Source organism: Lycium barbarum, chromosome 12 (assembly GCF_019175385.1).
Source record: "Lycium barbarum isolate Lr01 chromosome 12, ASM1917538v2, whole genome shotgun sequence".
NCBI classification, from domain to species: Eukaryota; Viridiplantae; Streptophyta; class Magnoliopsida; order Solanales; family Solanaceae; genus Lycium; species Lycium barbarum.
In genome coordinates, this window is record NC_083348.1 from 70,730,351 (window position 1) to 70,745,393 (window position 15,043).

General features: G+C 33.1%; 1 protein-coding gene and 1 long non-coding RNA gene across 2 annotated transcripts; both read right to left on the reverse strand.

Moving 5' to 3' along the window:
- Positions 1–3,200: 3,200 nt before the first annotated feature.
- LOC132623020 (uncharacterized) lies at positions 3,201–5,777 on the reverse strand. Its single transcript, XR_009576076.1, has 2 exons — positions 5,371–5,777; positions 3,201–3,544 (listed from the first exon to the last, which is right to left on the reverse strand). It is a non-coding gene; the product is annotated as an uncharacterized LOC132623020 (long non-coding RNA).
- Positions 5,778–7,494: 1,717 nt separating this feature from the next.
- Positions 7,495–11,247, reverse strand: LOC132622900 (uncharacterized). Its single transcript, XM_060337581.1, has 4 exons — positions 10,967–11,247; positions 10,595–10,670; positions 10,157–10,329; positions 7,495–7,825 (listed from the first exon to the last, which is right to left on the reverse strand). The coding sequence occupies exons 1-4, from the start codon at positions 11,077–11,079 to the stop codon at positions 7,750–7,752; spliced, it is 438 nt and encodes a 145-aa protein (XP_060193564.1). The 5' UTR covers positions 11,080–11,247; the 3' UTR covers positions 7,495–7,749.
- Positions 11,248–15,043: the final 3,796 nt, after the last annotated feature.

Sequence of the window (15,043 nt, forward strand, 5' to 3'; positions counted from 1 at the left end):
TGTAAGATGTAGTTATCGCATTTTAAACTTAATTGTTAAAGATGGTCTTGTACGTTTTGACGATTCTATTTAAAAAGTACGAGATGCGGTTGCGTTTCTTTTTTGTAATGCTAATAGGGGAAGAATTACAGATTTTAAGAATGCTTGTATGGAAAATAACCTTAGACCTAAGAAAATTCAAGTAGAAATTGAGACTAGGTGGAACTACACTTACATTATGCTACAATAAGCATATGAGTATAGGATTCCCATACAACAAGTTCACAACAAATATAATATTAATAGTGATGATTGGTTAAATTTTACGGATTGGAAAGATGTTAAGGAATGTGTTGAACTCTTAGAAATTTTTTATAATGTAACTCTTGATTTTTCTAGACAATTCTATCCCACGGTAACCGGAATTTTAGCTTACTTAGCGGAAATAGCTAGAGTTTTACAAGAGTATAAATATAAACTCGGTTATCAAGCGGCTATTTTTGATATGATAACAAAATTTAAGAAGTATTTTTTTCCCATCCCAACTTTATTTATATTGGGTTCTCTTTTAAATCCTTATTTAAAAGTGTCTTATACTAAAGCATTGGTTGGTCAAATTTATACATTTTTAGAAATTGAAGAGGGAGTTCAACCATCTTTAGCTGAAGCCGAAACCGCTATTGATGACGAGTTTAGAAAATTTTTTACTCATTATTCTAATTTGAAAGAACATACTACACCCGTTGCTCCACGCCCTACTACTTCTCAAAGTAGCAAAAAAGGCTTGTCGGGCTTAAAAGTTTTATATTCACATCCAACTCCTTCTTATAATGCAAACTTTGATGAATATCACTTTTATTTGATGTAGCCAAATGTGGATATCAAGGAACTAGATGAGCTGGACGTCTTAGCATGGTGGAAGAAATACAAGACAAGTCATCCGATACTTTCGAGAATGGCTCGAGATATCCTTACGGTTCAAGTATCAACAGTGGCTTCGGAGAGTGCATTTAGCTAAGGAAGACAACAAATTGAAGACCATAAACACTCATTATCCGGCTTTAGCTTGCAAGTACTAGTGTGCATTCGCGATTGGATTAGATCGCAACGACGCAACCAAAACTTAGAAGCGGAGAAAGGCGAAGAGGAAGAGATTGAAGATTTGATAGCAAGTGGACCGGGCCAAATGAAAGACTTTGAAGATATCTCCATGGCCGAATATGATATGGGGGAAATTAACCAAATGATTGAGAATTGGTGATTTTATTATTCTACTATTTCTTTGCAACTCATGTATTATTTGCAAGTTAAAAAAATTACAACTTGCAAATAAATGTTATCCAAGAATGAATAAAATATATGGCTCATTGAGCTTTCTTCTATTTACTTGTGTTCATATTTTTACTTATATTAAGTTAGGAATATACCTAAAATATACTAAGAACATACTTATAATATACATGATACATCTACTTAAATTAAAAACTAAAAAGTTATATACTTGAAAAATAACTAAAATATACTAAGAATATACTTATAATATATATTATACATATAACTTAAACATATATATATATATATATATAAAAAAAAAAGTTATATATAAGTTATATGTATATATATACATAAGTGTTATATAACCTAAGTATATTGATATATATAAGTATATTCTTACTATATTTTAGGTATATGTAGTATAACTTAAGCATATAACTTAATATATATATATATATATATATATACACGTATATGTTGTATTGCTGACTTGCTGTTAGCTTGTTAGTCAGTAAATATATAAACTTTACTTATAAACTTATATAACATATGTAAATATACCTACAATATACTAATAAATACTATAATATATATATATATATATATATATATATATATATATATATATATATATATACTATACAAAAAATAAAAACAAAAAAGAGGTTTTGGACGTTTTGAACCAGACCAGTTCCAGTTTCGGATTTCTAACCGGTAAATCGAAACCAGTAGCAGGTTCCGGTTTTTAGACCGGAAACCGGTGGCAGGTTCTGATTTTTAGATCGGAAACCAGTCGATTTTATAACCGGTTGCTGGTCCGATCCGATTCAAACCGGTTGACACCCTTAGTTAAGGGAAGGACGCTTTGCAAGAAAATAAGGCTCCCCTATTTTTGACTTTGACTGATTTTCAAATTACTGTTTGACTAAGGCCTCATTGTTGGAAAAATTTTACAATTGATGAGGTATAAATATGATTTGGTGTGTGAGGGAGTATTTTATTACAATTTTATTATGGGCTCCACCACTTCCTTCTCTTCCTTTATTCTTCCACGTTTTTTGTCATTTCTCTATCCTCTTTCCTATTTTTTCTCATTTTCTTTTTTTTTTTCATCAATTTTAAAACCAATTCTATTATACGCGGATCCAATTTTTTTAAAGATATTCTTCCGTTTTATTATTTAGCCTTTCAATTTTTTCCAAAAATGAATGTAGGATACTTTTAAAAGTAAAAACACTTTAGGAGTGCCAATTATTTTCTTTTAAACTTGTACGAAGTTTAACTGGTTTTTTAAGAAAAATTGAAAAGCTAAATAATGAAACGGAAGAATATCTTTAAAAAAAAAAAATGATCTGCGTATAATAGAATTGGTTTTAAAATTGATGAAAAAAAAGAAAATGAGAAAAAATAGGAAAGAGGAGAGAGAAATGACAAAAAACGTGGAAGAATAAAGGAAGAGAAGGAAGAGCATAAAGTGGTGGGGCCCAAAAAATAATTATAATAAAATACTCTCACACCATGTCATATTTATGTCTCACCCATTGTAAAGTTTTTCCATTTGTTGCACTTAAGCTGCATTTTTTTTTAATTAAGACGTTTGAATCTGAATACACATCTAAATATTAAGATGTTGTATGTAGATCTGAACACTAAATGATTAAGACTATTTGTTTTTCATCATCTGAATGTGTATAATATATCAATATTTAAACATAAATATATAATTCAAATTAAAAATTATATCAAAAAAATATTAACATAAACAAAAAAAATATTATTTGAGAGATAAATTAAAGTATTTAAAGATAGAAATGAATATTTTATGAATATTTTATGTTTGATACAATTACTGAACTATCTGAATTATTCAAAAAAATGATATATCCTTAAAAATAAATTGTTGCAATAAATGCAATCATAAAATTTAAATTCAACACAAATTAATCTATAAATCAAACTTATCCAACAAAGTAAAACAATACCTCAAATACAGTTCTGATTTAGACACATAAATATTCGAGTATTTGAATAATTAACTAACAATCATCAAATTGTAACACTCCAACACTGGAAAAAAAATCAAATAACTAAGGTATAGAACTCTCAAGTATTTCATCTTCTTTGCATTAGTCGGAGTGCAAGTTGCTCCCGCATATCGGTCATTATCCGAGAATCTTCAACTGTCCAACTAGGTCCATTTGAATGCTTCTTCTTGTTGTCCTTCTTCATCAAATATCACTCGAGGCGTATCAAAATATGATTAAACAAGTCATCATTGATGCGCTCCTTCCTGATAAAATTATTAACAGCAAAACATTCAATAACAACATCTCTTTGGATATTAATAGGATATGGAGCCATCTTGTCAAATATAGGAAATCTTGCTTTCAGTACTCCATAGGAACATTCGATAACATTTCTAAGTTGTGCATGAGCATGATTAAACTTTCCTCCTTCGTTTTGGCACGCCTACGATGATAATCTCCTAACAATATCGAATATTACGATACGGTACTAGAAATCCTCGAGTATTAGGATATGCCGCATCACATAGATAGTATTTATCTTCATTAAAATAAAATAAGTTAGGCAATCATATCGAAAAGCTAAATAAGCATTTTAATTTTTTAAAATAAAATAAGTTAGGCGATCATATCAAACACCTTACATGCACATCCCAACTTATTACATTTCACATACATATAAACTAAAGAAGCTTCAACAAACGAATCTAACGCTAACCCAGTTGTTAAACCATACTCATGGACTTGTTTCCCAATTTTAACGCACCTAGCACTACACAAGATCAGAGGCGGACCTACGATTTGAGGGCAACAGGAGCACCATTATCTTTAGTACGCCAATTACTAGCGACACAGTTAGGCGTGCGCGACTCTTAAAAAACTTATCGATTACAATAGCAAAGTACAAACTTCAATATTATCAAATATAATTAATTTAGTACTAATATAACAAAAGTACATCATCGATTCATACTTGAACCCCACGCGTTTTCATTTGAAAAATAAAAACAAACTTGACTTTTTAAGACCTTAAGTTGATTGTACAAAATCCCAAATTTAAGGATATGATAAGATTTTGAGGCTTAGTATAAGATAATACAATTTTTAATTAAATTAAATTTATAAAGTTTTGTATTCCTCAATCCCTAGTAATTAAATAATATTATATACTTATATAATTAGTAATCTATATTAATCACTAAAAAGGAAGGGAAAGCTTTACCGTAAGAGAAGTACGATCATTGACTCGAATTCGATTGCCGGAGAAATTAATGAATATCGACAATAGATTCGACTATGGGTGACGTTCCTAACTTAGTGATTTGTGAGAAAACTTGATAATGGAAGAAGGGTTTGAGAATGGAGAGAGCCAAAGGAGTTTCTTTTTGCTTATTAAGTTGGGAAAAGATAAGTGGGAAGCGAGAAAAGATCTTTTAGAATTTGGGGCTTTTGTGGGGGAGGGTTTTAATGAAAAAGTAAAATGAGAGGGGGACTAAATAATAAAAAGATATAAAAAAATCTGCATTAAATGCAGGTTTGTACAGCAGTTTAACCGCACAATTTTTTTTAAAAAAAAATGTAGGAGCCGAGATTCAAACTCGAATCACCACCAGTGAACATCAACGCAGGGGCACTCCTACCAACTGAACTACTTTAGCAATTATGTTTGAGGGGTCATTTTAAAATATATGATACTTTTTCAAGGTGTATATATATATATATATATATATATATAGGGTTTTTTGCAAAATTACGGGGGCACGTGTCCCCCCACTCTTCAAGGTGGATCCGCCCCTGCACAAGATTCAATAGCACTAGGAAGAACATGTACATCAGCCAAAATGTGTACAGATAATAATCTTGAAAATAAAAATAAAAAATAGATAAGGTAGGTTTTCTTGGTTGAAACTAAATAATGCACAACTCTAATACAAAAATTAGCAATCGAATTCCAAACTTAAGACAGGAAAAACAACACCAAACAATCGAATTCCAAACTTAAGAGAGGAAAAAGAACACTCCAATTATGTATTAACTAACGAATTAATTTCTGTTAGATAGGTGAATACTTGTAAAAAATCCGACATCTTACCTGTTCGAGAAGAAAGAATTTGATGAATAGCTTACTGATAAAGAGTGAGATAGAGCCTCATTAATACTTGTGGATAAAGAGAGAAGGATAAATTATAAAGAGAGAGAGAGAGAGAGAGAGAGAGAGAGAGAGAGAGAGAGAGAAGCGTAAATTATAAAGAGAGAGAAAAAAACATACGTGTGAGCTTTTTAAGCAAATAAATTAGGCATTTTTAAGAGTCTGAATCCCATTAAGATTCTTTTTTAAATCTGACCGAGTCAGATGTTTCCAAAAGTATTAAGAGACTACTTTTTTTATAAAAAAAAAAGAAAAACTAATGCACTTAATGGGCTGAAATCTTAACCATTCAGATTCAGACCCCCATTAAGTGCAAACAAATGGGGCCTTAGTGGAGGTCTGAATCTGAATGGTTCAGACCATAGGTCATTAATTGCATTTGTTTACATTAAGATCTAAGCATTTATTGGTCTGAATAGGTTTTAATTATTAAGAACTTGAACAAAGTCTTAATATCATTAAAAGGTACTTTGTATAGATAAGTTTTAACACCAACTCCACCCCACCCCTGACTCCCACCACCCACCCCAACCCTCCACTATCCCACCTCATATACCGACCCCCGCTCACCCACCCCCAACCCTACCCCCTCTCACCACAACCAACAATAACACCCCAACCCCTACCTACCCACCACTACCCACCCCTATCCGCACAACTCACCATCACCACGACTCAACACCCACCACCCACCACCCACTTATAGTACCCTATCCACCCCCTCACCACCACCCACCACCACCTACCCCCACCCTACCCCCAGACCCACGGCATCACCACCACCCCCACAACCCTTCCAACACCCCCACCTACCAACCCCCCCCCCTCCCCACCGCCATTACTAGAGAATATAAATGTTTAATTTGTTTATCAAATAATTTTTTTTTTATTAAATTTGTATTTATTTTTTAATATTCAGTTATCTTTTTATTTGAATTGTATATTTATTATGCTTAAATAAATACAGTATGCACATTCAGATATTGAAAAACAACCAGTCTTAATCATTCAGTGTTCAGATCAAGAGACAACATCCTAATCATTCAGATGTGCATTCAGATTCAGACGTTTTAATCTTAATAAAAATAAATGAGGCCTAAAGATAACTCTATGAGAAAATAAACAACCATGAAACTGTAATTTAAGTCTCTCCACAAGTAAGACACGATTGCCCTCCTTTCTCTTTTTTCCTTTTTGGAAGTCTTATTAAAGTTAGAATTCCCTGTATAAGTTTGGAAAATTAGAATGAACGAGATAACTAAATTGTTCAATCGAAATTCTCCCCCTCCCCCCACCCGATTTAGCAATTTAACGGGGTGTATACGCTAGCGCGTCCCCCAATTACTTTGTCCAGATCAAAGGCGAAGCCTAGTATTTGAAGCTTATAAGTTAGGAATTTTAGTCCTTTGGAGTTTTTATGTTCTAAATTAATAATTTGTACACATATTCAATGATTTTTTTTAAAACAAATACACAATTTGAACAAAAATTACTGAATTGAGCTAAACCCGCTTTCTACACTCTAGCTCCGCTCTGCCAAAAACTTTTTTTGGAGCACAAGTTCAAAAGAACAATTGATCTAAACATTAATACATTATACATTATGGCATGTTTTGAAATAAAGCTTACCCCTAAAAGGAAAAAGCAGGTGCCAAGAATAAAAGGAACTATCTTGTGCTAACTTCTCTGGTGTGTGTACATTATTTTTACTAAATCAGCTTCTGGATAGAAGTAATCCAAGCATGCCACTTTTCATTTCTTGAACCATCCAATTTTGCTCTTAGTTAATTCAAAACATTTACATATACTCGACCTAAAAAGGAATCAAGCCCGTGAATCAAACTTCAAAGAGCATGATACATATATAAAATACCCTAATAAAATGTGTTCCCTCTAGGACAGTTTATACCTATAAATGAGCTGGTCACATAACTCAACACTTTATACTTAGTCATATTTACTAAGATGCAACAAGACCTAGTTAAGAACTTAAGATCAAACAATCCATGAGGTCCAAATCATCATAAATTCACTGCAACTAAAATACACACTAAAACAGTATGCAGATGAGGTTAACTTGATACAAAAAGTACCAATTCAATTCATATTATTGACAATTCCACAAGAAGGCAGTGAAAGGTACAACTTAAAAAGACCTAGATCACATTACAAGAGCTTGAAATTAGGAGCAACCAGGAAAACAAGAGAACCAAAAAACAAAAGTCAATGTCTAATGCAACAAGGAAAGACCTAAAAGACAGCCTTTACTGGAATAAATGGAGTTACAAGGAGGTTGCTCCATTTGAGATTATTATTCATGAATCATGACATAAGGAAATTAACTCCACAAGATATTGAGCAAACCATCAGTCCCATTATTGCCAAGAAGTTGTATTTCCTGCAGAGAGGTAAAACAATAATAAGTAGTAGCATTCAGAACATCACACACCATTTCTTGCACGTCTCCATTATATCCCAACCCCACTCCACCCCGATTAACCGGATAACTACTTATCTGCACCTGGTTCATAGCAAACCAATTTATTTAACCTTAAGGGGTTGTCTGGTTCATAGCAAACCAATTTATTTAACCTTAAGGGGTTGTCTGGTTCAAAACAAGGATATCACAGAATTATAGGATGTTGTTGTTGTTGTTGTAAAAAGCTAAATTTCTATGTTTTCAAGTTACCCGAGATAGAGTTTGTGGGATTTTGGATTCAACCAAGTTCATTGGCATTGCACTTTTACAGTGAACATCCAAGATAGATGAGCACATATTTTGGGTTCTCCCCTCAGTAATGTGAGTTCAGATTAGAGCAAAAGAGTTTACAATCACGATTTATGTGATACAAATCAAGAAGTGGTCCAAGAACCGCAAACCATAAACTGCTACGAATTCATATTCGAGCTATGAAAATTATCTCTTGGCCTGGGTACCAATATATGATAAGTAAAATTAAGTATTTAGTTTGGATAATAAAATTTGAGCGGGTAATTTAGTTCCTGTATTGGTGAAAAAACTCACAGTTCAGAGAGGACCCGAGCTAATGTTTCTAAATTAAAGTGAAAGTTATATTCGTTGGGCTTGTGTGGACGTAAATTGAACCTGGTTAAACATGTAGATTCAGAAATTATGATTCGGGATTGCTTGGAGGATACATGAAGTTGAACTTAAGCTTGCGATTCAAGGTAAGTTAAGGCTTACTCTTCCAATAGGAAATCTAGTATTACTTATGTACTCTATATGTTTGACAGAATGCCCTAGGAAGAATTCTTGTCATAGGTACTCAGTTTACTCCATCTTTATTCAGTATGACTTTATATTAAATTATAACAACATTATATGTTTTATGTGTATCACAACTTGTTATGTGCCTGTATTTGTGATACTTATGTTACGTTCAGTTCAGCATTCAACACCAGTATTCATTTCATGCATTAATGTGATCACATTCAGTTTGAGAGAAGTGGCCAAACTCCATTCAGTTTGGGAGAAGTGGCCAAACTCCCCTTGCGTTAGTGCCATGAAGGTAGGGTTAGCTACCACACGCTCACTGGTGCCAATTGTTTGTTGGGGAAATAGGCCGACACTTACCCCGTGCGTGTTGCCAGATCCTCACGCACATAGGGCCATTATGTGAAAAATACCTTTTTACCCACATAGGGCCATTATGTGGAAAATACCTTTTTACCCAAAAAAGTTATTTCTATTTTAAAATAACTTAGTTTTTCAGCTTACAACGTCAACCTCAACCTGAAGTATCAGCTTATGTTAGTTTTCAGACTTTATATGATTTTCACACTTTCTTGTGAAACATGTTTTGTCCTTGTTTATTACGCTCTTATCCCAAAAAAATCTAGATCCACCCTTTTAGGAGGTAGTCTATGAGACTTATTGGGCACCCTGGAGATACTTAGCTTGTTTGGGCCTGCCACGTCGTGTGGCAGATGTTGAGTATGCAGGTAACAAATCACATGGCTAGAGGCAGACGTTCTAGACTCAATTAGCAAGCTCTGTTGATTCATCCCAGCGGTAGAAAATTCTTCCCAGTCTTTTATTTACTTTTAGCCATTTACATTATCCCGAGGAATGCCTCGAAGCTGTATGTATTCGTATATAAGTTAGAGGCTCATGACTTGACAGTGGGTTAGCTTTATAGACACTTTGAAATTATGTTCCTTATTTAGTTTGCTAGAAAATGTTTAATCAAGACGTTGGTTTTCTTTCTACTACTAGTTCAGTTCAGACCTTCAATTAGTTAGTACAGGGATCACTCAACGGGTAATAAGAGTTGGGTATCAATCACGTCCGACCCTAGTTTGGGGGGGTGACGTAATACCTCCAAACAAAATTTATATCGGGATAACACACCCAATACCTTGAACCAACGGCCAGTACCAGTAAAATATTAACCATGAAAGTGATAAATGTATGTATGAAAGACACTTGACTTCCATTCATTGATCTGGTGTAAACAACGGGATAAATTTTAGCCCACCATCGTAACAAGATCATAATAATTCAATTAATGTTCTTAGTCTGGGCATTAGGCAAGAGCTAGTAAAAGACTCACTTCACTTGTCAAAGGTCAAAAGGTTCATACACAAAACACTGTTCTTTTCTTACTTTGACATTTTTGCATACTCAAAATTGTTAGTGAAATTCAATCTAAATGATAGTTGGTAATTGGAAAATTAAGCAAATCATTCAAGGAAGAGAGAGACTAACCCAAGAGTAAGACGATTTTGGGGATCACCGGTGGCATAGCCAGTGAAGTAGAAATAACGAGACACAATATAAACAGCTCCCAGAGATGCACAAATCAAAGGGTGCCTAATTCCTCCAACAATCATCAGCATGAAAAACATTGGCATCATTTCTAATGAATTCTGATGACCCCTCTGCAATTAAGACACCAATAATTTCATATCATTTCCTAATCTATTACCAAACAACGTCAAGAATATATATACACACACAAAAAACATTACCATAGTTATAATTTCATATCATTTCCTAATCTATTACCAAACAACATCAAGAATATATATACACACACAAAAAGCATTACCATAAACTATGTCATCACCTAAAAAAAGGGAACTAATTTTACTTCTTTGTCAAAACAAAAAGCAAATACTAGTAGTAAAGAAATAGAGAGCAAACCTGAACACAGTTAAATTGCTTTGCATTCTTATTTTCAGCTTCAATAGCATACATTGTTGGATAAGAAACCTTGTACCTGTTAACATTTCCATTATTCATCAGTATCTCTAGTTTAAAATCACAAAATCACAAAAGGGGTTTGAGATAATTCTTTAAAAAAACCAATCTTTATCTCCAAATCACAAAAGGGGTTGAGCATAATTCTTTAAAAAAACCAATCTTTATCTCCAAATCTCAAAATAACACAAGGGGTTGGGGATAATTCTTTTAAAAAACGAATCTTTAGCTTTAAATCACAAATGGGGTTGGGTAGAATAAGGGAAAATCAAGAAATATGAAGAGATTTTGACAATTTGAAGTGAAAAAACTTACTGTTTGCGAGCTTTGCCCACTTGAAAGGACATCCAGAAGTTGAGAAAACAGTAGAAAACAAGAACAAGAACTACATATCCATATTCTTTTGGGAGCAATTCAACTCCAGCCATGGCTTTTTTTTCTGATTTGGGTTTTGAGAGAGTGGGATATTTTGGTGAATGATAATACTTTGGTTTGTGCTGGGGTTCGGGTTTATATTGACTTGTTCAAGATCTCTCTAGATTGGAAAAAATAAGAATGTACTTAATTCTTGTCTTGTTTGCCAAGACTGCTCCAATGGATTTTGACTTTGTATATTTGTATCCCTACATTTTTATTATGGGAGTAATTAGCCTGCACGGCCGCTCCCTTCTAAAAATATCTCAAAAAGTGAAATTTTGATTCAAAATAACTCATAAAAATAAAAGTTACAAAAATATCTTTTGCATACAAAATTAGTGCACAATAGGAGTTAACTATGACGGCTACCATTAACTCCTATTGTGCAATTGGTGCGCAACGAGGGTTATCATTTCTTGACAAGAGTTTAATTTTATCGAGAGATATACTTGATGTTAATACTAAAAAGTTAACCCCACGTCCTAAATTAATATTTTAACAAAATTTACAAAAGATTTAGCTACCTATAATCACGCTTGAGCTTTCAAGTCCACCCAAACTCTTCCTATTTTCTCGTTTGATAATATGACTTACTCGGATAATTATGGTATGTAGCATATTTAAGTGCAATATTTATTATATAAAGGTACAATAATGGAATATAATTGATTAAAATAACTCTAGTACGGCAAAGTACTAGATAATTATAATATTTGTTATACTAGAGTTATTTTAATTAATTATATTCCATTATTGTACCTTTACATAATAAATATTGCTACTTAAATATGCTACATACCATAATTATCCGAGTACGTCATATTATTAAACGAGAAAATAGGAAGAGTTTGGGTGGACTTGAAAGCTCAAGCGTGATTATAGGTAGCTAAATCTTTCGTAAATTTTGTTAAAATATTAATTTAGGACGTGGGGTTAACTTTTTGATATTAACATCAAGTATACCTCTCGACAAAGTTAAACTCTTGTCAAGAAATGGTAACCCCTATTGCGCACAAAATTGGTGCGCAATAGGAGTTAACGGTGGCCGTCACAATTAACTCCTATTGCGCACTAATTTTGTGCCCAAGAGGTACTTTTGTAACTTTTTTTTTTTGTGGGTTATTTTGGATCAAAATCCCACTTTTAGGATCATTTAAGTTGCGGACTCCTTTTTCGTGAGAATGCAAAAGTTGAAAATGTGATTTGTGATCGGATGTACTGGTGGAATTTAGGGGTTGTTTGGTAGTTGGTTAGAGTTTTGCATGTAATCATAATATATGAATTAGTTATGAGGAAATTTAGGTAATATCTTATGTAGGGTATGGTTATTCACGTATTAGTTATTCCACATTCTTTCTTGCATAGAATAATACATAGATTCTCTTATAACTTATACACAACACATAATAGTTATGTGGGTTTCTAAATTATAAACCAAACATCGTATTAATTTTATAAATGAATTACTTACCTCCTAACGAACTATCAAACATGATATTACTTATACAGATTTTAATACTTGTATAACTCACCTCCGAATCAACTACCAAAAGCTTTTGAATTAGTCAATCAGTACAGACTATTTTTTGTAAAAGACTAAAAGAATATGAGCTTGGGCCTTAGAATATCATATTCTAGTTTCTAGTACTAACTTTAAGGTCGTATATAAAAAATCGAAGACAGTGAGTACAAATATAATTATTTTTTTCAGCAGAAATCTTCATCTATTAATTCATCAAGGAGATGATATGTCCAAAATAGCATACATCATCATTCACAATTTAACTTGAGAATATTCTTTGCCAAGGAAATTCGTGTAATAAAGAAATTGCAAACTTAGCTAAGTTATAAGCAACAATATTAAACCTTCTAAGGATATGTGAAAACACAACACGATCTAGACATAAAGACATGTTTCAAATATCTTCACAAGCTACATTCACGTCCCAAGTAGCCTTCACATTTTTTTCCCAAAATCACTACATCTTTACCATCAGAGAAGAGATAAAGTTTCCGCCATCCATGTTGTAACGCTTGTTCCACAACTTTTCTAATTGCAAACGCTTCAACAATCATGAACTTCCCAACAAACCAAAGTGGGGATCCAGGGAAATGAAGCAATACACACTTGCTATCCGTAGCAACCAAACCAATGTTCGCCTTCTTCGAACTAACTTGTAACCCTGCATTAACAAATAAACAAATTCCATATTCGGACACTATTAGTTGATATTCATAGTTCTCTTGTAAGTTACCATTTGAGCAGTCACCATGCGTTATTTCAAGAAACTCATTATACTCAAATAAAGCTTTGGTCATTATGTCTGGAGGATCAGTTGATTTATTATTGAAACACCAAGCATTCTTAGACTTTCTTATATGCCACATTATTATTACTATCAAATTCAGAATACTAGCAGAATTAGAACATTTTTTTGCCATAGTAATCTTATCATTCCACCACAAAAAAAAGTCAGTAATATTGTCAAGATCATTCCAATTAATAGGGCTCATTTTTTAAATTATTTGAGAATCTTGGCTCTTAAAATGCATGCGTTCCACAGTTTCATCTTCTAAACTATGTCTCTTACAAATACTTCTCACATGATACATTCGTTTTCCACTAAAATTGTTTACTGGTGAGGTATTAAGCACACACCTTCTTAGAAAATATTTATATTTATTTTTATATTCATTTCCCTAAATCTCAAAAAGCTTTAGAAAAAGCATAACTACTAGATTGAGCAATATTACCACTAGTAACCCCTGCTTGCTTAAATATTTCGCTGATAATCCGATCTAATCTAAGTACCTAATTTAGTAAAGAGCCAAATTAATTTATTCCTAGAACCTTAGTAGATAAAGGAATAGTCAAAACAATATTAACATCATTCAAATCTAATTCATCCATCTTCCAAGTCTTGGATTCTACATCAATAAGATCAAACATTTTTAAATCTAAAATAATTTGAAACAATAGTTCTATGAGTTTTAAAACCAGTGACATTAGCAATTCAGGGATCTTTCCAAACATAAACTTCCTCACTAATCGCAACTCTCCATCGCATGGGCGGAGCCACCTTTGGCGAAGGGTGGTCAGGTGCACACCCTTCGTCGGAAAATTACGCGGTGTACATAGGTTAAATGTTAGCTACAATGCGTATATATTTAATTTTGCACACCCTTAACACAAGTAAGAAGAAAATTTGCATACCCTTCACTAAATTCCTGGCTCCGCCACTGCTCCATCGTAGCTCTTTTTCTAATAATTCGCGGCCCCAAACTATACTTTTTCAAATCCAAGATCCTGAAGAGGCTGTTGTAGCATTCAGGGCTAAAAGTTCTTGGAGGACGTTATAGGTCGTAAATTGAAACTACCTGCTTCTTATAATACCTCACAAACTATTCATCTTTGTTTGTCTTTGAAATATTTGGTGTGTGCAAAACAAAAACATCTTTGAAAATCAAGACAAGGTCGTCGAATTCTCCCACGTTTATAAGCAAGCTGCAGAATTCTTTTATTTAAAAACTAATGCTCATAATTGTATTCCAAAGCATACAACTTGTGTTAAATGGCATCCGCCGGCTGGTACATCTATTAAACTGAATGTTGATGGTTCATTATTCACTGCCTCCGGTTCTTGTGGATTGGTGGGGTATTTCGAAACAATCAAGGTAATTGGCTATTGGGATTTACATAATCTATTCAATGTCACTCAATAGTAGTAGTTGAGTTAAGAACACTGCTGCAAGGTCTTAATATATATATATATATAGCTTACAAATATGGATTGTCTCCCCTTGAAATTGAAACAGATTCAATGTAGGTAATTCAACTGCTTACAACTGATAATGATCTTTACTAACACTTCTAAATGATTGCAGGTACTTGATCACGTTGCTAAATGATCCACAAATTCAATATGCATGTATATTGCGAGCAGAACTTTTTGGCTGACAAACTAGCGCAAATAG